Here is a 27529-nt window from a genome sequence, read left to right on the forward strand (position 1 = left end):
CGGTCCAGGCAACTGGACCATCTCTCCTTGTTAGGGAGAGATCTCATTCTATGACTAATTTACTTCACCTAGTGAGGCAGAATCCTGTGCAGTGCCCTTAGGGACCACTACACACAATTAAGACCACAAGTGGTAATACAAGTTCACATAGCAGTAGCAGAGCAGCCAGGCTTATCTCAGTATATGAGCAGTAGCAGAGATTACACAAAGGGACCACAATTACTGTGACTCAAGCAAATACTGACTCAAAGTTTCAGGTAAAAAAATATAAGGAACAAGTTACTTACCTGTAACTGTTGTTCTCGAGCATGGGTCTGGCATGGATTCACATGCTCATGAATATTCCCCGTCAGGCTGGGAATCCTCGGTAAAGAAAAAACCAGTATCGTTTCTGATCTGTCTTTCGTAGTAGTAACCAATCACTGATCTCTGCGTCATACGGACCACAGCCAATGACTGCCCTCTACCTAAGCCCCGCCTCTGGCAGCCATCTTCAGATTTTTACCTCACGTTCAAGTGTTGGGATCCTCGTGCTATTGCTCTCGAGCGTTAGTGCTATTTTTTCACGTTTCTCAAAAACTTTGTTTTTTCGGTGAAAAAGAGCCTCAAGCTCCACCGACTCTTCATCCGATCAACGGGGACCCGTGTCGGATTCGTCTACACCCCGCAAGGGTGAAGATTTCGTCGAGCTACGCTTTTGGAGGACTCCAGAAGTTTCTCAGGCCTATCTCGGACATGGCCCAGGGGAAGGGAAGCTCGATGCCTGGAAAGCTGTTCAGGCCCTGCCCTGGATGCCAGCTGCAGAATGTCTTTAAGGAGGACGAACACTCCTTTTGTCTTTACTGCCTACATGAGGACAAGACGCACGTGGAGAAGGACTCTGCGTTTTGCGGCAACATGTCGGAGCGGACCATGAAGGACCGCCATCAACGTCTCGCCAACTGGGTGGAAGGGAAGAGCCCGTCAGGCGAGAAGAATAGGAAGAAATCCGAGCGGTCTTCTAAGACCTTTGAGGACGCCCCGGCGACGGGGGTCCAACACAAGGCCAAGCACCGCGAGTCCACTATATAAGTACATTTATTTTTAAAAACCATCTGTAAAACACTTCTATAAATTCGAAACCACACGAAAAACACTACAAGTAACCAATTATCTTGGCACAGAATAACTCAAGGTAAGTACCTTATGTTTCGGTGGACCGGTGTTGTGAAACAAGATGTTAGCGGGAATACATATGCGATCACTTTGACAGCTCGGTCGTAATAAAGAAACGCGTATCCGCGGTAAGAAATGTTACGGGGGCAAAAACACTTAGCACCTCGGCTAACCAGAGAGAGTTGGGGGCAAAAACCATATGCAATACTTTTGTCAAGGCAGACAGAATCAGAACACTCGCTGACAGAAATACAAAAGTCAATAGGCCGGAGCCAGTGTCAAGTGGAACCGGGTTCCTGTTGTCGAGGATCACACAGTCAGACAGTTCAAGATTCAACGTTGCCAAGAGTACTTGGATATTGTCTTTAGAGGAAGCAAAAGTTATAAGGAGAGCAGCCTTGGAGGAAAAAAGTGATTCACCCTAATACCTCAAGCAGAACACGGTACCTTATTCAATGAAGAAGCTGGTGCCAAGGCAGTTCCTGTTGGTTTCCTGCAGACCCACAGTTCCTGGAGCTTTGGCAAGAAGGACGTCTGGAGGGGTCTGCACCACACAGGGATGAAGCCAACAGCAGAGACGGTGAATAAAAGGTGTGCGCCTTTAAAATAGGAGAGTCTCTTTAGGTGGCTATCCGGACCACTACAGCAGTGTGCAGCGAATTCGACCATGAAGAGGATCCTCTGGCTGTGGAAGATGAGCTGGTTGACCCCACCAAGCTCAAGGGAAGACGCCTCCGGACTGGATCTTCTCTTGTCGTTGAAGGGTAGATGGCTCAGGACTGCAGCAAGGCTTCACCGGGACGGCGTAGTTGCAGCAGCCGACTTCTCCGCTTCCCTTTGGTTCCTTGTAGTTCCAGTGGCGACTGACTTCCAGCCCAAGAGTCCTGCCTTTTATGCAAAAATCCCCCATTCACACAGCCTGGCTGTCAATCACGCAGCAGGGGGGGGTTGTCCAGCCCGGACAACCACCTCAGCCAATCATGGCAAGGTGCGACTTGGGTTTCCTAGGATATCCTGTGCAGGGGGTGACTACACCCCTCCCTCACATTCAGCCCACCTAGACACCCAGGTGCCTAGAGGAGGGCTTCTTGGCAGAAGCCCGCCAAAAGACAGCGAACAAAGGAGACAAACCTGGTTTGCCGCGCAAAGTAAAACTCAAGGACTTTAACAAAAAGAAATGGTGAATAAACACGACCGGAGCCAAAAGAAAGTATTTGGTCAAGCGGGTTTATGTTCGAGGTGAATATAATAGCCTAAAACAATACCACGTTTATATAGTATAATCGCGGTAGAAAAGTTAGGGTAGATACCACTGCCACCAGCCAAGTCTAAATGTTAAGAGCAAAACAAAGCTCTACGAGTTAGATAAAAAAAGGGCTAAGGATTAACCCTTTCCAGTACTCCATGTAAGATGGGGTGTATTGATCTGTGGTTAAAATGACTAAGTATAGTTAATGGCAACTTTACCCTTTTCTGGGGAACAGTAGTCAGCCCCAGAAATGGAGTCGGTGGGAAGCCTAGAAGACAACCCTGTGTCACTGCACTGCAGGTACTGTGCAACCCAAAAGGGGGCTACTGAAGTGGTGAAGGGGGCTACTGAAGTGGTGTACTCCAGAGTCCACAATCACAAAAACAGAGGAAATCCACATGGCAACACATGGGTAAGAGTGGGGGGAAAAGCTCACTCTTAACCAAGTGAAAAAAATGAACTCCAGAGATCCAGCAAAGCTGCTGCGGGACTCACTAGGTGAGGGAAATTAGCCATAAAATGAAAATTCTCCCTAAAAATGTCTGTGATAACATCTTTAAGGATGATGCCCTTATCTGCGGAGAACTCATGAGTCAGGAATGTCTTCACAGGCTAGAGGAGCGCTTAGTGGAAAGGCATGGGCGCGGGGTCCTGAGGTTGCCAAGACCTGGGCTCACCACGTCTTACTGTATGCAACACCAGTCCAACCTGGAAACTCGTTCCCCCTACCTGGTCCCCAAAGGGGGATGTGTCAGGCAAGTCGCCATTTTGTCTGGCCGGGCAGCCTTTTTGTGCGGCTGCATGCCGCTTGCCTGTGTCGAAGCGCTTGCTGTGCTAGACCCAGCTTCCTCCAGGAAGCAGAGCGGTTTAGGTTGAGGCCTACCCTGCACCTAAGAAAAGGGCATGGTAGGCGGAGTGCTGTTGGCTGTGGCGCCGGTAGTGTTGTGTACAGGTACCCCCTCAGACAAACTGTATTAGGGCGTAGCCCCTCGGGTTGAGATCCGGTAATAGAACCTTGCGGTCCATCAGCATAGTCAGCGGTAGGATCTTGAGACCGTCCACCCCCCCACCCCCACGGCCCCACGGCCTGGCGGCTGGTAGCTGAAGAAGCCCCGGTACGTGTGCTGGTACAAGGACCCGATGGGTCCCTCCCGCTCATGCGCTTCCTGGGGAAGGAGTCGCCTTTGCGGGGTGCGGATGAGAACAGTGCCCCTACATTGGGCCCGGTCTTGTGCTAAAAGAACTCCTTTAGGTACTCTGGAGACTTTCCGAAGAGCTCCCTCCACCTGGCTAATCTGTTCGACAGAGCGTGCAGTGTCAGTGCAGAGGCAGAGAGCGTGGGGGGGGTCGGACGTAGGGAAGAGACCCTTGCAAGCTGGAAGGCAGAAGAAGGCAGAAGACCGTATCCGGGGGAAGAGCGCGTGGAACAACGTCAAAGCCAAACGCCGTAGCACTGGCGAAAGCGGTCCGATCCAGTTGACATGGAAAACAGGACCGAGGAGTGGCGCTGGTGGGCGGAGTCAGGTGAGCGCATGTTCCCAGGGCCATGCCCATGCGTGCCTCTAAATTTAAAGGGTAAAAAATAATTCTGGTGAAAATTGAACTGTCTCCCGTCCCTAGTGAGGGACACCCATACAGTATGGAGGAAAGGGGACGGGACATATGAGTATGAACTATTTTATAGAAGAGTTCATAGACTAGCCTGGAAAGCGCAGAATTCATGATGTACAGCCTACAAAAGGCCTTCAATTACCCCTTCACACTGGCTGACCTCTATACAAGCACCCTCACTGCAGCAGTGGAGGCTGTGGCCCAACTAGTCACTAGAAAATCCAAAACATCCAACCACTCCAACTCCTGGTTCACCCCGGAACTCTTGGAGCTAATCAAAACTAAACCCCTGCCAAAGGCAACTGGAGATAAAAACCTATAGAATCCACAAAAATGTTATTTGCTGTGGTCGCCTAACATTATAGACTAGCAAACCTAGCAGCCAAAGCGACTACCCACAATGAAACAATTGTCAATGATAAATCCAACACCAGGAAGAGTTTTGCAATCCTAAAGGGAACTAGAATCCCCAGCAACACCGCCCCACCCCCCCCCCACCCCAACACCTCTCATGGTCAAAGATGAGGCCTGGTGCTCCTCAATTTAAAAAGCCGTGCTGGCTAGGTTTGAACCCTTAAACCAAAAAAATTCTAAAAAATAAAAACAGCCTCAAGGTATCCAAAGGCATACCCTCGGCTATGTCCCAACTTGTGACCCCAATGGACTGCCCATGAATCCAACCAACTCCTGATGTTTCACCTCAGCACCATCACTGAATCTGAAGGAGCCATCATCCTTAAGGGGTTAAAACCTTATAGGTGCAAAAATGACATTTGCCCGGCATCCATCATAAAAGAATGCGCAGACGACCTTATCCCCTTCATCACGAAATGTATCAATGCTTCCTTCTCCGCTGGCCTGGTCCGAGGTAACGTGAAAGAAGCCTGGGTACTTCTTTGATAAAAAAAACCTAACTCTATCCAGTCTCCCCCAATCATTAAAGACCCATAACTACTGAGCCTTCATGCTCAAAAACCTGGATAGAGCCTGGGCGCTCGTCAGTCCTGCCTGGTCATGGCACGGAATCTGCTCCAATTGACCTTAAAGAAAATCAGTTTGAGATCAGGGGAACTCTGCCCTCCTACTCTTCGATGTCAGCTGCCTTTGTTCTAGTCGACCACCAGATCCGCTGCCATCAGCTCAAGGCAGCAGCACTATTCTCGCCGGAAACCACTGGCTGGGTGGCCTCCAAGGCCGATCCATGAGAGTATTTGCAGAGAATTACAGTGCCTCACCGGAACCTTTAACTTGCGGAATCCCCAAAGGATCCTTTGCGGCAAACCCTTTAAAACGTTTTCACTAAACCCCTCTTGGATTTACTTGATTCAATCTGAATCACCTACACAAACTACGCAGATGAGACAAATTCTATTACCTCTGTCCGGCAACTATATGGAGGACTCCCGAGCCATGAGCTTGTACTAATCATCCAAACATGGATGGCCACCCACTGTCCCCGTCTTAATGAAGACAGATTTTTTCTAGTGGGGCCACAGTCCGGCACCAAAAGGCTGGACGCCCAATGCACTTCCTTTTGCATTGATGGTATCCAAATTCGGGTATCGCATCAGTAAAAACTCTTGTGTATACCTCAACACCGCTCGCGGACACACCAAGTGAAGGCCATCGCCTCATCCTCGGCACACACTACCAACCTGATTAATTCAGCTAGATCCCTCCTTTCCGAAGACAGCTGCCTCACTATTGTGCAGGCCATTATAGGATCAAGACTGGAATACTGCAATGCCACATTTGCTGGCACCTCCTCCCGTAAGACTGCAAAACTTCAGGTAATCCAGAACAATGCCATTCGAGCTGCGATTAACTTCCCAAGACATGAGCACATCACTGCCGCCAGGAACAATGGCCACTGGTTGCCACTCAGAGCACATCATCTTCAAGACTGTCCATCACGCACAGATGCCGATCCAACTCAGCCCCAGCCTACCATCCCAGAAAATCAGAGATCAGTCCAGCAGACACTAGAGAGCAGCCCACAAACCATTACAACTAAACTATAAAAGAGCTAAAAATCGGCGCAGGCAGTTTTCCAACCTTCGCAGCTAAACAGTGGAACTTGCCACCCCCAGGCCCCCTTCTGCACCATGCCTTGAGGGCAGATAGCCAAGTTTTTAGGGATCTCCTTAAGACACAGCTACTTGCCTAAACCACAATTTTGATTGATGTAATGCTCTTTTCCCCACTCTCGCTGGATAATCCGTCTTGTGATTGTGTAACTAGTTGTAACAGCGCTTTGAGCCTCTGGGCTTCGCGCGCTTTCGAAATATAAATAAATAACCAGCTCTAAGATAGGACACCACTAGGTCTTCCATTGGTGCAAAGATCTGAGCTTCAGATTTATGGGTGGAAGGAATCTAGATCCAAGATACAGTTTCTGTCCTGGAGACCATATGCCTATACTTCCTAAACCTCCCCTTCCCTGCCCCCCTCTTGTTCACTAAAATAGAATGCCTCTGGGATATGGTGCTCACTGGTAACCCGCTGTGTTTAGATTTTGACCAAGTAAAATGAGCAAAATAGATCCCCCCCCCCCCCACACCCAGAGAGGACTGTGGGGACACTTCCCGCAATTCGTTCAAAATACACTTGGGTGCTTCCCTGACACCTCAGGATTTCCAATTATAAAGTCCCAGTGTATCATCTGGCATGCCACCACAATCGACTAAGTTTGAGAGGCTTCAAGAAGTGCAGTGGTCAGCAGCTAAGAGACCTAATTTGCACCTTCTGTAAGAACTGCACAGAAACACTATGGCTGAAGAAAAATTAAATACTCCGACACGAAGTCCTTCAAATCACCCAGGATGGCTCCCAAAATATATCTCAACATATGACTGTCAGTGTCCACAGTTCTCAGCGTTGTTGGCGCTTAGACATTAAAGAAAGTGCATTAGGATCAGTCACCCATAAAGCAGTGAGAATACTAGTAGCACTCCAAACATTCCTGGACTCGAGTTTAAGTACCAGCAGCAGTTATGTGCAAATGAAAACCAAAAGAAAGTCGGAAAACCCACTAACACGCAAAATGTATGAACACTGCTGCCACACGTGCCAAGACTGATGGGTGAATCTTAAAGATGTAATCAGCATGGGTGTGGGCAGGACACAATTGCACGCATCCATTCTTCAACATATTAAATCAGCATTTTTTGCTGTGCACAATGCACTGTTCTCATTCCCTTTGGTAGGACATAACATTAAAGCATTAAACACCACAGGTTTTGGAAACCAGGCTGAGCTATGGATGTGCATGTACACATCTGTATCACAGTATCGGTGGCACAACCAGACCCTTTTGCTGGCCATTCAGATATTGTTTTGCGCAGGTAGCCATTTCAAAAGATTAATACCAAAAAGGAAGAAAGTCTGAGAAATAGCTATTTCTGAACAGCAATCTAATATTTTAGATTTTAACTTGAAACATGCATTTTAGAATTTCACAAGTTGACAACTGAAGCGTGGTGTCCTACAAATATGAAAATAAGCCTGCACTTTATTAAATTGTGTGCACCGACAACTGAAGAAAAAGGCATGGAAAGGTTTAAAAACACCATGGTGACTGATTTGTGCACCCAGGAAACAAATCCCAAGCAGTGATACAATGTGCTCTTGTGTGATTGGGTTTATCCAGAAGCCCTGTATAAGTTGGCATACACGCAAAAACTGGAGTTTCTAAACCACAAATACCGATAAAAAGGTCAAAGAGATAGAGAGAATGATTGCAATGCCTGATCCACTTCAAAACACCAAAACCCTTGTTTGAGACTTATGCATGCAAGTTTAAAGTGGATTAGAACAGTTCACTTTAAACTGCCACCTAGACGCTGTAATCACACTCCAGTTTAAGAAGTGAGATTCAAGCCACCCTGCAGAACTTTGTGTCTTGCTATTTGAAGACTGGCAAACTAAACAGCTATAAGAATAAACATGCTGACAAGAATTCATGCAGCCACAAAGTGAGTTAGGCCAGCAGAATGGATATGAACCCAAGATTTACTTCAACGCAGAGGTCCAGTGGTGCTGAATCTAAAAGTTAACCCCTAGAGCCGGTTTATAGGGAGTGGCCTATAAATGAATTAAGGTAGCACTTGGCCAATAGTGCTTAACTGAAACTTGCAGTGAAAAGTAAATTACAGGACGCAAATTAACACTGGCATCAGCCAGCCACTGTCAAAATGACCCATTCATATTCTGCAATGGTCCGCATTAAGCAATTTGCTTTGGTTTATAATCATACACAGCTATTTCCTCCAGCCACGCGACAGAATTCTGGATAAACCCATATTAAAAAAAAAAAGACAGTGGTCCCAGATGCCAGAGTAAACCTTTTCAAATCTACTTCAAATTAATTTTGAACATGCATAATGCGCCAATAAAAGCATATTGGCAGCTGTGGATTTGCAACCAGAAATTGAAGTAAAACAAAGCTGTTGGTTAAAACTGGAGCCAGGACCACTGCTTTATAGAAACTGCTGCAGTGAAAGTTAAAATATTGGAATCCTTTACTTACCTGGCAGCGGATCACACGCAGGGATCTGTGCCGTCACTAAGGTGAGGAATTGCAATCAAATTAGTTTATTAAGCACATTGCAAAAGGGCCCAATTTTGCCTTTAAAGAGGCCCATATGGTAGAATTGCTTGTACAGTACTTCATCAAATTTTAATACCATGACAAAGGAACTGCATGATGGGGATTTAGAAGTCAGGATACAACACATTCACTTCACAAACGCTAACAGAATAAATGTCATCCAGCGAGTGGATATAAAACAGTACAGTTTAACGCTTAGTAAATTGACACCCGGCAGCAGTCATGAGGTCCTTCATTCTCCAAATGAGTTAAGATTTCAAATAACAAACACCGTAAAATCCATTGGCTCAGTTAAAAGCTTGCTCAGTTGATTTAGAGCGCCTTCTAAAGAATTGAATCTTAGATTTACGTGAAGTTTCATCTGTTACATAGAACAAGTTACTCTTACCTGCCAACTTTCTTTCGATGGGATGGTCCGACGTATTCCATATCTATGACAGTAATAGCCACAGCTGTGCTGCTTCGGAAAATCTGTGTCCTGCGTCGATACAGCGTCCTCGAGGACCTCCTCCAACGGCCGACATCACCAGATGTTCTAAGTAGGATGCACGACACATGTAGCCTCAGTTGTTTTTTTCCCCCAGAAGGTGAGGCACCAATCTTCTGCCAGTATGACCACAGAAAGCCTTGCGGAAATGTAAGCTGCAATCGCATAAGAAATTCTCTAGCGGGGTAGGCAGGGAGGGAGTGATATGGAATACGTCAGACCATCCCATCGAAAGAACGTTACCAAGTAAAAGTTACTTGTTCTTCGAGGGGATTGAGTCCTCCGACGTATTCCATATCTATGACAGACTCCCAAAGCAGTACCAATGTAAGGCGGTGGGAAAAGAATTTAGAATATACCAATTTAGAATGCCCAATCAAATTGCAGAGTAAAGGACCGCCTTGCCAAAGGCCAGATCCTGCTCCCGGATAGAATCTAGGGAGTAGTGACGTACAAAAGTATGGAGCGAAGCCCAGGTGGCTGCATCACAGATGTTACGAATAGGAACACCCCTCTGCAGGGAAGTAGAGGCAGCCATACCCCTGGTAGAATAGGCCCGTAAGCCTACCGGAGGGTCCTTACCCGCCAAGCGGTAACATTCGGCAATTGCCAAGATGACCCATCAAGACAAAGTCTGCTTAGTAACAGCTTGTCCCAAATGCCTACCAGCATAACCAATAAAGAGTTGATCGTCCACTGTGACCCGGGACATGCGTGAAATGTAGAAGCTTAAAGGTCTCCTAGGATCCAGCCTATGGAGCCTCTCCTCTTCCTTACAAGGATGTGGAGGAGGATAAAATGCCGGAAGAATAACCTGGCTTAAATGGAATTCTGACACCACCTTCGGAAGAAAGGACGAACTAATGACAACCGTGTCCTTATGAAACACAGTGAAGGGTGGCTTAGCTGAAAGTGCCTGCAACTCACTCACTCTGCGAGCGGAAGTGACCGCAACTAAAAACAAGGCCCAAAGGGAGCAGGCATTAGAAACTTGAGAACAAGGGTCAGATCCCAACCGGGCACCTGGAAAGGTGACGGAGGGAACACATTAGTGAGCCCTTTCAGAAACTGAGAAATTAAAGGAATTTTAAAAGAACACTCAGACGAGCGCTTAAATATAGACAGCGCCGCCAGGTAACCTTTAACGGTACCCACTTGCAGGCCCTTGTGGGCCAAAGAAAGCAAAAAAGAGAACTATAGGAATGTCACATGATAAAGGATCCACATTCTGCACCCTGCACCAGTCGCAGAACTTTCTCCAACGGCAACAGTACAGGGACTTTGTTGCCGGCCGTCTGGCCGAAAGCAACATCTCCATCACGTCTTCAGGGAGGTCCCCAATCCTTGTACCTCAACCTTTCAGAAGCCAAGCGTGAAGGATGAGGGATCTGACTTATGGCTGGAGAACCTGACCCCCCTCCCGTGAGAGCAGATCGTCTCGGTAGGGAAGACGACGAGGAGGGCAGATGGACAAGTCCAGAAGGTCCGGGTACCACATCCTCCTGGCCCATGCCGGAGCAATGAGGATCATCCGGGAACCGAACCTCCGTAACCTCTGCAGCACTTACAGAATGACGGTGACTGGAGGAAACTCGTACAGCAGTGGGAAGGACCACTCCACTACAAATGCATCTCCTAAGGCTCCCATTGGAACAAAATTCCCGCGAGCAGAACCTTTTGCACTTCCTGTTGACACTGGAGGCGAAGAGATCTGTTAGGCAGAAACCTGTGCAGTTCCCTCTGGGACCACTGCAAAAGATTTAATACTACAGGTGTTGGCAGTAAACCCACTTAGTAGCAGTCTGCACCACACAGATTCACTGTGGTAGCTGTGGCTGAGCAGTCAGACTTCCCTCAAGAAGTGTTAAGCAGAATGTAAAGTATACACAATAGCACAAGCAGACACGGACAAGAGCTTTTGGTATCAAAAAGGTATATAATTATTTATTTAAAAAGACAGACTTGTAGAACCACTTCAGCACTATATTTGTAAATCACTTCAAAAACACTTACTATACTAGGTACTCCGCAAATTCCCTATCAGACAAGTCTAGGTTAACACCACTTATTTCCAAACAGAGGTGAGTGCTTAACGAAAGATGGCACTCATAGGTTAAAAAAAAAAGGCAGAACTTAGGAAAAGTACACAACACACAGACTTTAGGGAAGCAAATGCAAGGCAAGAAAAGGTCGAGTCCAACGGTGTGTAGGGGAGGACTGGCCGCGAGGCCCTCCTCACCTGCAGCCTTCTCCCCAGGTGAGGACCATGACTCGGTGGGCATCCCCTCATGCCACCCGGGCCCAGGTGGAGGAGGGCTCACCCGCCGACGACATTGCCCACACGTATCCGTTCCCTGCATATACCAAAATTCAGTTAGGCCTAGAAGCCATCTTGTCTAGCAAAGATGGCGTGAGTTCAGCGCACTGTAGCGCGGCCCCCACCTTTGGAGGGCCTTTCATGCATCTCTGCCGCCGCAGCACCATGGCAGTTCCGCTGCGAGCGCGTTCCCATGAGAAAGTTGGGTACGAGCTAACACCAGATATTAACACTGTAACAGTCTGTTATCCACAATGTAATACTGCACCCCGTGTGACCTGGTCCGCGAGGCCAGGGCGACGCAGAAATGAATTCAAGTAGTGGTATTAGTGAACTATTCTTCTTAAACAGAATCTGCAAACTATGAAGTAGCCATAACAGTGAAATATTATATGACTTCACATTGTGACTGTACTAATGCTGCTAGATCACAGAGAAAGTGTCTTTAAGTCATATGTAGACACATGAACCCCTATATGTCTTCGTAAGTCACCCATAGTGGCAACCGTCACTCTCTGTGGTCCATAATATAGTTCTACCTCATGTACCGTCGAATGTATATAAATACTTAAACACTGTAGTAGATATAATACCATGTAATGAAAAGGTACTCGGACCGTATGTATTAAAGAAATGTGTAACGAAATTGAAATATAGATGTGTGTTTAAGATCAAAATAAGGCAAAACATTATAAAAGTTCTGCATTCAAAAGTCGGCAACGCACGAGGAAAAAACCCTGGTGAATATATGCAAGGCCACTCTCCCTCCCACCCTACGAAGCCTGCCAGATGAAGAAGCTAAGGCATGTGCCGCGCTCCCTCACCTCCCCCAACCAAGCTGGAGCCGCTTCAGAGAGTCAGAGGCCCCGGTACCGCACCCAAGGCCACAGCCCGCCACCTGTGTTATTTACAGCACGGTAATAAACCCACGTTTGAACCCACAGATCTACCAGCACCCTCTCGTAAATCCCACAACCCCCCTAGACCACCCCAAGAATCATGACCCCGTGCAAAGACGACCCCCTACGCTGGGACAAGACACAGAGACCCATTTATATAAAAACTTCTAACGCAGCAGACAGACATGTATCATTCGGCTCAGGCCCCAGAGCCCAGCCCCTCGACCTAAAATACCGGTCAATAGGACACAGGTAAATCTCACCCCAACCGACAACCACCAGACCTCTCACGAGGTGCATTCCTCATGTGTTGCATTTATTTTATAAGATAAACTGCTGAGCGATTTATTGATGAACTTAAATGTCGTTTCTTGAATAACTGCAGTGTGCATGGCCTAGGGCAACCGAGTCAGGAAAGGTATTCATCTTTGTCACAGGCTGCCCCAGCATACCAACACCGCTCGGATGACCTCAAGCTGGCCTGCCAGGCCCAACCCAACCCACGAGGCTGACCAGTGACGTCCTCACGCCAAGACCAACCACGCTGCAGCAACACCTATAGTTAGTCGACGCCACCCAATCCCAATTAACTTGTGCCCCCTATAGTGTGTAGGTTCTGATGACGTTTTTTGTATTAGAAATATGCCTGTCTTTGCTATTGTCAGACAGAGCGCTCTCGGAGGTTGCAGAGTTCTTTGCATGCCCTATTCTTTGGATAAACTCCTACTTACGCTCACCCGCACTCTGTCTTGGCCTTATTCCCATTACGGGAGAGTCCCTTATTGTCTCTCATTGCGGGGAGGATCGTGCTGAAATTGGGGGCGCTTCCTTTCAGGTGGCCAAAGTCCATAGGCCGGGCCCGCTCTCAGAGAAAGTTAGGCGCAAATATGTCCAAGATCACACGGGTTAGACAAAGTCAAAAGTCTTGCAAAGCGTTCTCACAGTAAGCAGTGAACTTTTAGAAAAGATAAGTTAGAGTGTCCCAGGATCGAGAGCCGAGGGCTAAAACTACCTCGTACAATCGGTTGCAAGGGAAGCCAGGCGGAACACAGTACCTTAGGTGGAAAGGATCCTCCAGCGGGGGCAGACGTTCCTGGTAGTGGGTGCAAGTCGCGGCTTCGTCTCGAGGAAGAACTGGTCTCGACGAAGAGGACAGTTAAAGGTCGTTGCACTACCAGGGATGAGGCCAGCCGCGGAGTTTACCCCACCACAGGGTACAACCCTTTTCGCGGTGGTAGTAAAAAGTGGTATTCCTGCTACCAAAAGTGCTGGGCACAGGTAGGGCGGACACGAGATGGTCCCAGGAGCGAAAAAAGGAGAAGAAACTGGTTATCCCCACCAGTCAAAGGAAGAAGACTCTCCAGACTGGAGATCTCCTCTGTCGTTCGGAGTGAAGAGTCGGATCAGCAGGGCTCCACCGGTGGCGTCGTCGTTGCAGGTCGGCTCAGCAGCTCCCTCGTCGGATTCTTAGGTCCTGTGGCGAATTCTGAAGAACCAGTCCCAAAGACCCTGCTTTTATGCAGCAAACCCACATTCATACAGCCTAACTGTCACTCAAACATGCTAAGTGGTGAGCCGGCCGGCTCACCACTTGGGCCAATCACACCAGAGTGCGACATGAGTTGGCAAGGCAACTCAGTCCAGGGTGCCTAAACCCCCCTCCCACACCCCCTGTGGTACCCAGACAGAATGGCACCACTTTGGTAGGCTTCTGTGCAGAAGCCCGCCAAAAGTGGAACAAAGGGCTCAACGTTGGGTCAGAGTCACAGAAGAAAACACCTACGCCATTTTAGAACCGAGTTTCGGCAAAAATGACCAACCGGAGAATTAATAATAAATAAATAAACCGGCAGTATGTTCGAGGCTACCGTAATTAAATAAATAAAGGTATTAGCCTGAAACAATGGGAAATCCCATAGGGAAATATTTGCGGTGGAATATTTCGAGTAGTATCCACTGCCACCAGCCAAAACTCGATCAGGGGGGACGGAGACGTGCCCCCTCGAACAACAGACCCCAGGGCAATCGAATTGCCCCGACCAGTACGTCCACAATAAGATGTTTTGTACTGGTTCTGTTGAGAATTCAAGACTAGTAAAGTCAATGGTGACTTTACATGCCCTGGGAGACAGTCAGTCCCAGGGTATGGAGTCTATGTCGGGGGGGGTCTCTAAGACACCCCTGTGTTACTGCACCGAGGGTGCTGTGTAACACACATTACAAAACACATGAAGCCCTATGGAGTAAAAGACCCCATAGCCCATAAAACACATTACTAATCAAGGAAATACTCAAATCATGTCCAAGAGTGAGGGTAAAAGAATCACTCTTGGCAGGAGAAAAAATTAAACCCCAAAAATCCAGCAAAGCTGCTGGGGGACTCACTAGGTTAGGAAATTCAGCCTAAACAGAGAATTCTCCCTAACAAGATCCACTTGAGGGGTCCCCCAAAGGGCGAAGATCTCCAGGAGAATCTCCTGAGCCAGCTCACTCGTGAGAGATCGTGCTCTGCCTGCTCAGAGCGTCCGCCGCCTCGTTCTCGTCTCCGGCCAGATGAACTTCCGAGATCGGAATTTCCTGCTGGATGGCCCAGAACCAGAGCTGCATCGCCTCCCTGCACAGAGGAAGTGATCCTGCCCACCCCCCCCCTTTTGGTTGAGGTAGTGCATGGCCACTGTGTTGTCCGTCATAATCAGGACATTCTTTCCTCGGACAGTCGGCAGAAAAGCCTTCAGGGCAAGCCCGACAGCCCTCAGCTCTAACAGATTGATATGGAGTCCCGACTCCGACAGACGAACGACCGCTGTCAACTCGTTGGCATGAGCTCCCCATCCCGTGAGGGATGCGTCCGTCACGATCGACACCTCCGGCCAGGGTAGTCAAAAAGGAGCCCCCTTCATCAGATTGCCTTCGACGGTCCACCACAGAAGGTCCTGGGCAACCGAGGGCAGCACCTGAACAAGGTCCAACATCCTGCCAGAGGACAGACCACTGGAGCTTGAGTGCCCATTGCAAAGACCTCATCCGCAACCTGGCCTCTGGCACCAGAAGAATGCAGGATGCCATGAGGCCGAGCAAACTCAAGAACTCGAACGCAGGGAGACTCTGGGCATGTTGGAACTTGTGCACCATCTGCTGAATGTGAGGAGCGCTCACCTGGGGAGGAAAACACTGTCCCAGGCACATGTTGAGCACTGCTCCGATGTACTGGAGCCTCCAATGCTGTCCCCCTAGGACGAAAAGGCGGAGGTTGGGGGACTGCAGCACCCAACGACTTCGCTGCAGCTTTGGAGGTCTGCAACCTCTCAAGGCTCTCGTCAGCTTTGCTGCCAAAAAGATGTTCAACATCAAAGGGCATGTTGAGGAGCCTGGCTTGCACATCAGGAGCAAACCCCGAGACTTCCTCAACCACGCAAACCTGCGTATCACAGTGCTCGCTGCCATGGACCGTCTGACAGTCTGCAATGTCCAAACCCGACCGAATGAATAATAGCAAGAAAACCATCCCGTTCGTCCCCTTCGAGAATATGTTCAGCCGCTAAGGAAATACAGTTCCACAGAGTGCGTGAAACGTGACAAGACACATAAGGAGTTGGCTGCCTGAAGAGCCATACCACCTGAAGGAAACACTTTCTTCGCCCAGCCATCAAAACGCTTGTCGTCCCTATCGGGAGGGATGGTAGGATACGACGCCTGCTTTGCTGGGGCCATAGCCGCCTGCACCACCAAACTCTCCGGAGTGGGGTGCGTGGTCAAGTAGCAGGGGTCACTACTGGCTGGGCGGTATTTTTGCGGCAAAGACTTGCCCACAGCCGGGAGACTCTTCAGAGCAGTCCAAGCCACTGCCACCGTTCTTTGCAGAGCCATATGGAATGGCAGTACCGGGTCAGTGGGTGGACCTTGGTCTAGGATATCCATCAGGTCATCCTGCACAAAATCAACTGGGGGCGCCGACCACCCCAAGTAGTCCGTAACCCTCGACATAAGGCGTCGGTATGATGACTCGGCATGGGTGCCAGGCTCAGGCCTACAGAACTCCACCTCCGGAGAGGTGTCCAGACCACTGGCATCATGCAGTGACTGACGCAAGTCCTCAAATGACCAGAAAGAATCTCATCTGATGCCGTGTTCCGAACCAACCCATCTACAGAACCCACTTCCACCTCAGAAATATAATCCATAGACTGGAAAGTGAGCAATGAATAAGGGAGAAAGCTATGTTTTGCCTTGGCTAGAGCCTTTCTAGGGGGTTCCCCTGTGCCACGGGGTACCTCCGACACCACAGCCTCGAAAGGCGTTGGGTGAAAGGGCGTCGAATGAATGGACGTCGAGCGTGGCGCCGACAGCATCGACGGCTTCGACACAGGCTTTGAGGGCGGAGCCCCGAGCATGTCCTTTTACAGCCTGGGTGCCACCGGCGTCAACGTCTTCTTCGAAGACGTCACAGGTGCACACTGGCTCGAGCGCGATGAGGACCAGGACCTGGAACGGGCATGACTGGAACAATTCCCCTTTTCCGAGCGGGACCTCTCCCGCGAATCGTGCCGATCACCCGAGCCCGAAGGCGTACGAGCGGGGTCTCCAGTACAGTCACGATCAACCCCTCTCGGAGGCGCGGACGGACTGGAGCCCTGCGATTCAAGAATCGCCAACATTTTATTCCCGAAGGAAGCCCATTCCTCCGGAGAGGAACGCTTGGTGGCATAAGAAACACGCCGACGGGTGGAGTCCTGGGATGAGGACGGGGAAGGCGACCGATGACTGCACTTCCGGGAGTGCCTTGAAGAGGCAGAGGAGTGGCGGGACCCACTCCGAGACCGAGACCCCCTAGACTTACAACTACGATGCAGAGTGACCCCTCAAATCGTCCGTCGAACGCCCAGTGGTCCTCGCCTTCCGGGGCTTGGACACCTTACCGACCAACAGCTTCTTAAGTTCCGGCAAGGCCTTGGACGTAAGCCACTGGCAGTCGACACAATCATCCGTGTCGTGGGCCTCCCCGAGGCACAAGAGGCAGGTGTCGTGCAAGTCCGTCACTGACATCTTGGACCCGCAGTCCCCACACTTCTTGAAGCCCGTACACGGGGTGGAAGACATCCCGAGAATACATCACAAAACGAACAGGTTCGAAGAACCAAAAGAACAGAAACTCCAAAGAGTCGAGTTGCACCGAGATCTCCGAAGCGAACACGTTCGCGGAAAAAAGGAACTGAGGCTACAGGCGTCGTGTATCCTACTTATAACATCTGGTGACATCAGCCGTGGGAGGAGGTCCGAGAACAGCGTATCGATGTCATTGACACAAGCGCCGAAAGATTTTCCGAAGCAGCACAGCTGTGGTGATTACTGTCATAGATATGGAATACGTCGGAGGACCCAATCCCCTCAAAAAGGATGGCTGCACACTAATCCTGCTAGATGCCCATGAAACACTTTCCGTATACCAGAGTACATTTTTAAACTAAAATCCTGAAAGACAGCATGGACATATGGCATAAAATAAGGTGTCGCGTAGCAATTTGCTATGTAATTCTGTAGGTTTGCTAATTAAATTGGCGCTTGTGTAACAAAACTAGCTATTTAATTTACCCCGTAAATATGAAAGCACAGACCGCCCTGCATTCCTCTTGCCTTCAAAGCTTCCTCCCCACTCTTTTCACTGCAAGTTCAAAAGGGCTAAATGGCGAGAGAGTCCAGCAGTCTCCTTCATCCTTATGTGCCAAAGGCTTGTTTGAGTATGAAACCAAGATTTTTCAAATAATCGGATACCTTTATTAAGCCAACCATATTCCTGTCTGCCAAAGACATTTGTGTTAACTTTTTTCTTTATAAATGCAGTCAATTACATTTCTAAAAATGTAATTGTTTACATAATGCATAATTACAATATTGCTACTGTAAAAAACTGCATAATCTATGTGCTGGGTATTAAGCGAGTTATAAATAACCAATTACAATTTAGAAGTACAATTTAGAAGAACAAGTTACTCCTTACCTGGTAACGTTCTTTCGATGGGATGTTCCTCCGACGTATTCCTTATCTATGATATTTGTATCTTCAGCTTGCTGGCCTCGTAAAAAAAATTTCCCAGTAGAGGGCGCTGTGCGTCGACGTCCGTCGAGTAGGTGTTCGACAGCCACCGTATCGACGTCATGCCTATAAATGGCGACGCGCAGCATCCGTTGCTCAGTTCCGTTTTGTAGAGTAAAGTAGTTATTGCATGAATGGTTACTACCCTTGAAGGAGCGTAAGCTGCAACCACAAGGGAAATGTTACTGCGGGTATGGATGGGAGGGGCGATAAGGAATAAGTCGGAGGAACATCCCATCGAAAGAACGTTACCAGGTAAGGAGTAACTTGCTCTTCGAAGGGATTGTGTCCTCCGACGTATTCCTCATCTATGATAGACTCCCATAGCAGTGGTATGTGATTGGAGGCGGGAGTAAGAGATGCCATATTACTCTTTAAGAATGAACAGTGTAACACAGCTTTGCCAAATATAGTCTCTTGACTAGAGGAGGAATCCAGGCTATAAAATTTGGTAAACGTATGTGCGGACGACTTTGTGGCAGCCGCACATAGGCCTCTAATTGGTACCTCTCTCTGAAGAGCTGAGGAGGCTGCGATACCCCTGGTCGAATGAGCCCTTAGATTTTGAGGGGGCTCTTTCCGAGCCAGTTTGTAGCATTCCAGAATGGCTAAAATAATCCATCTGGAGATGGTTGGTTTGGTTATTGGTAATCCCAACTTATGTCCTGCGTAACCTACAAAGAGTTGGTCTGCTTGTCTAATTTTAGCAAGTCTACTGATATAAAAACTCAAGGCTCGCTTAGGGTCCAGCCTGTGTAGTCTCTCTTCCTCTTTCCCCGGATGGGGAGGAGGATAGAATGAAGTTAAAGTAATCTTCTGAATAATGTGAAATTCAGAAACTACCTTTGGGAGGAAGTTAGGCTTCACATGTAGAACGACTTTGTCGTTGTGAAAAATTGTATGAGGAGGTTTACAAGATGGGGCTTGTATCTCGCTAACCCTTCTAGCAGATGTTAATGCTACCAATAAAGCAGTTTTGAGGGTGAGAAACATCAAAGAACAAGAGTGGAGTGGTTCAAAAGGAGCACCCTTTAGGAAGTTTAAAACTAGATTTAAGTCCCATAAGGGAACTTGGAATGGTCTTGGAGGGTAAACATTAGTTAGACCTTTCAGGCATTGTATTACCAATGGAATTTTGAAATACGATGGCTCCTCTGCAGTGCGCTTAAAGATCGATAGCGCTGCGAGATAGCCCTTAATAGTGCCAACTTGAAGGCCTGAATTTGCCAAATAAAGTAAGGATAACACTGCAGGTGTACCACATGAAAAGGGTTCGATATTCTTCTCTGCACCAGCTGCAAAATGTATTCCAACGGCAGCGGTATAGAGTTTTAGTTGCTGGCCTTCTGGCCGAAAGCAACACCTCCATGACGTTATCTGGAAGGTCCCAATCCTTGAGGGTCTTGATGGCTGGATGGAGAACCTGATCTCCCTTCTGCGAGAGAAGATCCTCTGTACGGTAGACGAATTGGAGGATGGACGACATGTCCAGAAGGTCCGGGTACCACGTTCTCCTGGCCCAATCCGGGGCAATTAGGATCATGGTCTTCCGAAACCTTCTCAACCTCCTCATCATTTGAGGCATAACAGGGACCGGAGGAAACTCATACAGAAGTGGGAACTCCCAGTCCACTACGAACGCGTCTCCTAGAGCTCCTCTTGGGGGAAATTCCCTTGAGCAAAATCCGTCGCACTTCCTGTTGATACTGGTGGCAAACAGATCCACTTGAGGGGTTCCCCAAAGGGCGAAGATCTCTTGAAGGACTTCCTGAGCTATCTCCCACTCGTGGGAGACTGTTCTGCCTGCTCAGAGCGTCCGCTGTCAAGTTCTTCTCTCCGGCTAGGTGAATTGCGGATAGAGAGATTCCTTCCTGAATTGCCCAAAACCAGAGCTGCATCGCCTCTCTGCACAGTGGCAGTGACCCTACGCCTCCTCTTTTGTTGAGGTAGTGCATGGCCACTGTATTGTCCGTGATTATCAGGACGTTTCTCCCCCGTACAGACGGCAGAAAAGCCTTCAGTGCCAGTCTGATGGTCAAGTCGTTGGCATGGGCTCCCCACCCCGTGAGTGAGGCGTCTTCAACTACTGTTCTCTCCGGCCATGGTTGCCAAAACAGTTCTCCTTTCAAGATGTTCTCTGGATAGGCCCACCATTGAAGGTCGTGGGCTACCTTGTCCGGAATCCGGAGGAGATCTGTCATCCTCCCTGAGATTTGTGACCACTGAGTCCTCAGTGCCCACTGAAGGGATCTCATTCTCAGGCGAGTCTCTGGCACAAGGGATATGCATGATGCCATGAGGCCCAGCAACCTCAAAAAGAGGTAGGCTGGGAGAAGTTGGGCATTTTGAAACCTGGTGACCCATCTGCAGAATATCTTGAGCCCTCACCTCTGGTGGCGAGGCTTTTCCCAGGGACGTGTCCAGGACTGCTCCAATGAACTGGAGTCTCTGATGGTATCATCTGTGACTTCTTTAAATTGAGGGAGAAGCCCAGCTTGTGAAGGAAGTGGCAGACAATCTAGTTGGATCAGAGTTTGTTCCGAAGAAACTGCTCTGATCAACCAATCGTCCAGGTAGGGGTAGACGTGAATCCCTTACCTCCTTAGACTTGCAGCCACAACCGACATTAGCTTGAAGACCCTCGGGGCGGTGGTCAGCCCAAATGGCAGAACTCGAAATGGATAATGAGAGTTGCCAATTGCGAACCTCGGGTACTTCCTGTGCTTGGGATGGATTGGCACATGGAAATAAGCATCCTGAAGGTCCTGAGATACCAACCAGTCCTGACGTTGGAGGGCCTGAAGGATCTGAGAGAGAGTGACCATCTTGAACTTGTCGTTCCTGAGGAACTTGTTCAATTCTCGTAAGACCAGGATGGGTCTCAGTCCTCCGTCTTTCTTTGGTATGAGAAAGTAGGGGAGGGGGGTGGGGAGTACCAGCCCTTGTTCCTGTCCGCTACAGGTACCGGTTCTATGGCACCTTTCTCTAGCAGGTCTACAATTTCCTGCAAGAGGAGCGGATCCGGCACTTTCAGAGAGTTGTTCCCCGGTGGAGGGCTCCGAGGGATGCATAGAAAAGGCAGGCAGTAACCTTGGGCAACTGTCTCCAATGCCCAAGCATCTGACGTAGTTGCCTGCCATTCCGTCAGATGGTGAGTTAACCTGTCCGCTAAAGGTGTCTGTGATGGGAGACCTCAGAGTGGTTTGGGAGCGGCTGATGCAGTTGCCGAAGGTAAAGCAGCTCCTGCGGCTTTCTTTCCTCTACCCAGTCCACCACAGATACATTTTCCTTGGCCTCTTTGAGCCGGCCGTCCTTTGCCTCTTCATATGAGGAATAATAGCGAAAGGACCTTCCTCTCCAAGAGGATCCCGAGGGACGAAAATTAGTTTGGCAGATTGCAGCTCCTAGTGACTTGGCTGCTGCTTTAGATGTTGCCAGTTTTTCCAAACTGTCATCCGCCTTTTTACCAAACAGGGAAGAGCCGTCAAAGGGCATATTTAAAAGTCTGGCCTGTACGTCAGAAGCAAAGCCGGACTTTCTCAACTACGCATGCCTGCGGATTATGGTACTTGCCGCCATGGCCCTGCTAATACTGTCAGCAGAATCAATGCCAGTTTGGCGGGACTCACATTGCATCTTTACCATCTCTGATGATATTTAAAAATGCGTCTCTTTCTTCTCCTTCCTGGAGGCAGTCAGCCACTGATGAAGCACACTCCCAAAGAGTGTGGCTGAACCTAGCGAGCGTACAAGCCGCATTAATAGATTTTAAAGCCGTGCTACAGGCCGAGAAGACTTTCTTAGCCATGGCATCATATTTTTTTATCATCCCTATCCTGTGGAGCAGTGGGGTATGCAGATGTACTGCCTGATGAAGTTGCAGCCTGGACCACCAGACTCTCTGGAGTAGGGTGCTTAGATAGGTATTCAGGGTCAGCAGCAGATACCCTATATTTCGCTGACAACTTCTTGTTAACCGCAGGGACAACTTCGGGAGTTTCCTAGTTAGTTAAAATCTTTCTTTGTAAAGCAGAATGAAAGGGAACCACAGGATCCTCCTGTGGACCTTTATCCAGAATATCTGTGAGGTCATCCTGTTGAAAAACAGGTGAAGGCGCAGACCAACCCATGAATTCCATAATTCTTGACATTAGGGTTCTATAAGGGGTTTCAGCATGTTCCCCTGGGTCTGGATTGACAAATTCCACTTCTGGGGAAGTGTCTAGGCCACTTGCTTCCTGTAATGCATCCTGAAGGTTTTTCAACCTTCTTTCCTCAGAGGCAAAAGTGTCTAGTTCAGGTGATGTGGTCCTCTGCAGCCCAAAAGGCCTTTCTTGATCAGAATCTTCCCTTTCTTCATAAATTGAAGTTATGGGGGGGATGCTCTGGCCTGTGAAATGGTATAAAAACCCATCTCTAAAGCAGAGGGAGCCATCATCAGTGGCCTTGAAAAGGTCGATGTCGTTGACGCCGATGTAAAAATCCTCGAAGGCGCCGAGAAAACTGGAAGAGGCCTCGAAGAACTCGAGAGGATCGGAATCCTGCTCGAGGATGTCGACTACGTTTGACGTCGTGTGGGAGGCTCTCGGTGCAACCGTTAGCTGTGGAGTAGCCGTGGGTTTTTCTTTTATCGGCGTCGACTCGATCGACGGATGCGAAGAACCCTTCGATAATGCCATCGATGGCGCCGATCAATGCTTTGAAGGGGCTTTCGACAATGGCGTCCAAGATGCTTTACTTCCCGATGGCTCATGGCGCTTTCGGGTCGACTTTCGCCGGGTGCTTCGACTCGCGCCATTTAGATTTTTTGGGCTTTTCACCCGGGGTATCACCCTCGGCTGACTTCGAGGCCGCTTTCTCAAAGACGCTTAGCAACTTTTTTCTGAATTCCTCCCACTCAGCCTGAGAGCTGTGTTTTGTGGGGCAATTTACTCTTTCAGGGGAACTAGAAGATGACAAAGGATATCTTCTACGTCTCTTTTTCGAGTGTCTAGACCTCGACGTGTGGTGGGAGCCACTTCGAGACAGACCGAAAATGCTTTCGACGGTGAGGAGACGAATGTCTCGACTCTACCGCGGAAACTTTCGAGGAAGTTAAAAGTGACTTACCTCTCTCGAGCTTCCCCTTACGCTCCTTCAAGGCTTTCACCGTCATGGATGAGCATTCCTCACACTCCGAACACTGGTGTTCGATTCCCAGACAACAAAAACAGATCCTGTGAGGATCCGTCAGCACAATCTCGGCATTTTTTGAAACCGGACCGAGGAGTCGTCGCGTCGGAGGAGGAAGCCATCGAGTACGAGTCGGTTTTCTCGAGGAAATATGAATATATTTCCACTGACGAACTGAGCAACGGTATTCCGAGGCACACGCAGCGTGGAAAAACAGAACTGAGCAACGGACGCTGCGCGTGGCCATTTATAGGCATGATGTCGATACGGTGGCTGTCGAGGAAAACCTACTCGACGGACGTCGACGCACAGCGCCCTCTACTGTGAAAGCAAGCTGGAGATACAAATATAGATAAGGAATACGTCGGAGGACAATCCCTTCGAAGTACAATTTACGGTAAAGTGTAGGTTAGTGGATCTAAATCTCAGTGCCAACTAAATTTCATTTTGTTGGGGAAGATGCACGATAGTGATGAGTGGACATTCTGAAAATGTACACTATCAAACAGCCAAATGCTTTTGATGGCAAACCTAGTTCTGTAACCTGTTGGTTACATACAGCTTGCAACTGGTGCTCAACTCAAGACCTGATCCTTATCACCCTGTTGCTTTAAAGCAGCTGCCCTGAAAGAGATGGCCGCCAACTACAATATTCCACCTAGTTTGCCCAGTTCTCTGCCTGCTACATCATCCACTCTGCTTAGTCTTACTTTCGTTCCCATCACAGAATGAACAGACAAAGCTAACTAGATGTTTCCGTATAGCTGTGATCAGTAGTTGCATCCAGTCTCTACATCTATAGATCTACTGTACTACCATCACTGTAGTTAGCCTCCAGAGCTCGCTTTCCCCTAGGATCATGATTACATTATATATTCACACTTGCAGTATAGAGAGCTGGACAACCTGTTTTCAGAGCCTTTTTAATAATATCATTTGTGTCCATTCTTGCAGCTAGCTTTTTCACATACTCATCCAAGGCTCGCAAAGTATTTTCACTCTCATAGCCAAGTAGATTTTAAGGGCCAGTACCATTTGCAGGGGATGTTTGAAACTTGTATTTAAACTTTCCTTTGTAAATGTAAAATAAAGCTTTCACTGTGCAGGGCTGGCCTCTGCATGTCAGTGTGCCAATCTAAAGTGGGATTGTGGCAACGTGCACCATTTTACAGTAAGCACATTTAAATTTATCGTCATCCGTTGCCATGGCTCTAATGCATTTCTCTTTGTGAGAGTGGGTCAACTAAGTTACTCGACCTGCAGGTTTAGTGTGATTTTAAAGAACTTACAAGGTCTGACTTCTCAATGTCTTACTTCAGTGGCACACAAAACTGCTGTATTGTTCATTTGTATGGTACAAGTAACTTCTGGTGAAGGTAACAATAGGAGTACAACATTGCTAATCAAATAGGTTGGTTTGCCAATCAAGCAAATCAATTTTTGAAAACTCATTTATGCCTTGCAATGGTGTCCAGTCATTAATTCGAAAACAAAAAGGATCGAATGCAATACACTAGAGTCAAAAGGACCGAGAAAAAAAAGACCGAATGCCTATTTTTGGGGGGAGGGGGGGTTGGTATAGGTAAAATTAATGGTTTTTGGCCAAAAAAAACGTGTTTTGGGGACCCTTCCCCAAAAAATAAAAAAAGTGTCTTTTTTTGGTCCTTTTGACTCGAATGTATTGCATTCGATCCTTTTGTATTTAAATCTTTAAGCCTAAACCCTTGCAATTTGCAAATTCACTTATGGCCCAGTTTCACCCAGTCTTTAACTACCAACCTTCAGTGATCATCCTCCAATAGTACAATTGTGACCTTGCAGTTTAGGACTAATCTGACATCCCACATCACATAGCAGAACGAGGTGAGCTAGGGACAAGTCAATCCATCTGTGCATAAACTGCTTTAACTGACAAACTGGTTTGTATTAATTTGAAAACTGAGTGGGCATACAAATAAAGAAAATCCATGGGACCTGAAAAAGCACTGGAGTTATTCTTGGGCAACATCTTTCCAAGCCAAAAAACAAGTTATTTTATAGGGACAGGAGATTGATGGGGATCCCCTTACTGGTTTCTCAATTTACCTGTATGCTTTAGTCTTTGGGGGGGGGGAGAAGAGATCATAAAAAAAAGTCTGCTTTGCCTTGAAACGCCAAACCCTCCTGAACGTTTGGATCTCACTGCACAGAAATGTATACCATTTCTTTTGGCAGGTGCGAAACAGCATATAATTTACAATATCTTTATGCTGGTGTGAGTGTGGGGAACGGATGTTGGAAAATAAGGTTTTACATCAAATGAGGTGGGTAAATTAAAAGTTAATCACCGTAGTGACCAATGTACTCCTAGCCCATAATCTCCTATCCTCATTGCATGAGCATCCCTCGCTAGGTACAGGAGACAACCTATATCGCCAGAAAAAAAAAAATCTTCCCCAATCAATTTAGAGGGGCCCTGGGAGCAGGCGCTCCCCTGTCTCCACCCACCGGCACCACTCAGTCCCCATTGACGCGTCGACAATATTAACTTTGCCTAATGACACCTGTATTAGGAAGGGGAGAAAGGTGGGATGCTTGGAGGAAAGGGGACTATGGACCAAGTAAGTTAGTCACTACAATGAGTAACAATTACTCTTATGTCCCGTCCCCTTTCATCCATACTGCATAGGCAATTACAACTGGATGTAGCCCCAGGGTGGAGAGGAGACCCTCCTTTAGAAAACAAGTTCCTTAGAACCACCTGTCCGAAAGTCCCATCTGATTTAGAGCCAGCGTCCATACAGCAGTGTTTACAGAAAGCCGAAGGGATGGCCCAGTTGGCCGCCCTGCTGATGACCTGCCATGGAACCTGCTGCTGGAAGGCAACGGCCCTGGCCTTGGCTCAGACACCATCGGCATGCATGTTACGAGAAAGTTGTTTGTGCTGCCCCTCATGGGCATCGATGGCCGAAACCATCCACCTCGCTATAGATGCTTTGGAATCCTGATAACTGGGCCTAAAACCGCCGAAGGCAACAGAGCGTCCGACTTGCGGAAGCCCTTGGTCCTGTCCAGATAGAATTTCAGAGCGTGCCTGACATCCAGACCCTTTGTGCATTGTCCTTCAAATAAGTGAAGAAGGTAGGTAAAACTATCTCCTCATTCAGATGGAAAGCAGAGGCTAACTTGGGTAGGAACGCAGGGTGCGTTCTCAGAACCACTTTATCCCTGTGGAAGCTAGTGTAGGGCTCTGAAGCTACCAGTGCCTGTATCTCGCTGACTATGCACGCAGAGGTGAGACCCACCAACAAAGCTGTTTTAATGGTTACCAGTGTAATGTCCAGACATCATTGGCATGAACGGTTTGTGCGCAAATGTGCCCAACACTATATTGAGATCCCACAGTGGGTGTGGCTTCTTGATGGGAAGGTAGAGCCTGGTGAGGACCACCAGATGTCTGACGAGCGGGTTGGCGGAGAAGACTCCCTTCTCGGAATTCCTGTAGGCGCCGTTGGCTGCCAAGTAGGTGTGGCATGTGTCCACCTGAACCCCTGAGAATGAGGTGTGCAGAAAAGGAGAGCATATCTAGTGTGCAAGTAAGGAGGTTGATCTGAGTCGGCCTAAAGACAGAACCTAGTCCATTTACTCTTTTACAGGGTCTTGCTGCTAGCATTGTGAAGGATTTCTATGTTGGCTCGAGACAGGCTCAGGTGATTTAGAATGAGGTGCTCAGGGACCAGGCTCTGAGCGCCATTTTCTGTGGAGCGGGGTGGAGGAATCTGTCCGCCTGCTGCAAGAGGAGTTCAGCTACCACTGGGCCCAGCTCAAATGGGAGGCCTGTCCCAGAGGCTGAGGTGCTCCGAAATCCATGGCCTGGCCGGCCACCACCGAGCATAGGTGACCTGATTCGCTTATCTTGCAGATCCCCCTGTGGACCAGTGGTGTGGGCGGGAATGCGTA

General features: G+C 48.4%; 1 protein-coding gene across 5 annotated transcripts in view; it reads right to left on the minus strand.

Annotated features, from left to right (window-relative positions):
- The window catches only part of KIF2C (kinesin family member 2C), a 1350025-nt gene that overhangs the window by 966712 nt on the left and 355784 nt on the right, over positions 1-27529 (minus strand). For 2 of the 5 annotated variants that reach the window (XM_069642339.1, XM_069642337.1), the window contains one exon: positions 8544-8579. The exons of the other annotated variants lie outside the window; for them this stretch is intronic. In XM_069642339.1, coding sequence (XP_069498440.1) covers positions 8544-8579 — 36 coding nt within the window. The remainder of the gene's footprint in view (positions 1-8543; positions 8580-27529) is intronic. 5 annotated transcript variants of the gene reach the window in all.

This window comes from Ambystoma mexicanum, chromosome 1q (genome assembly GCF_040938575.1).
Source record: "Ambystoma mexicanum isolate Mex_15411 chromosome 1q, UKY_AmexF1_1, whole genome shotgun sequence".
NCBI classification, from domain to species: domain Eukaryota; kingdom Metazoa; phylum Chordata; class Amphibia; order Caudata; family Ambystomatidae; genus Ambystoma; species Ambystoma mexicanum.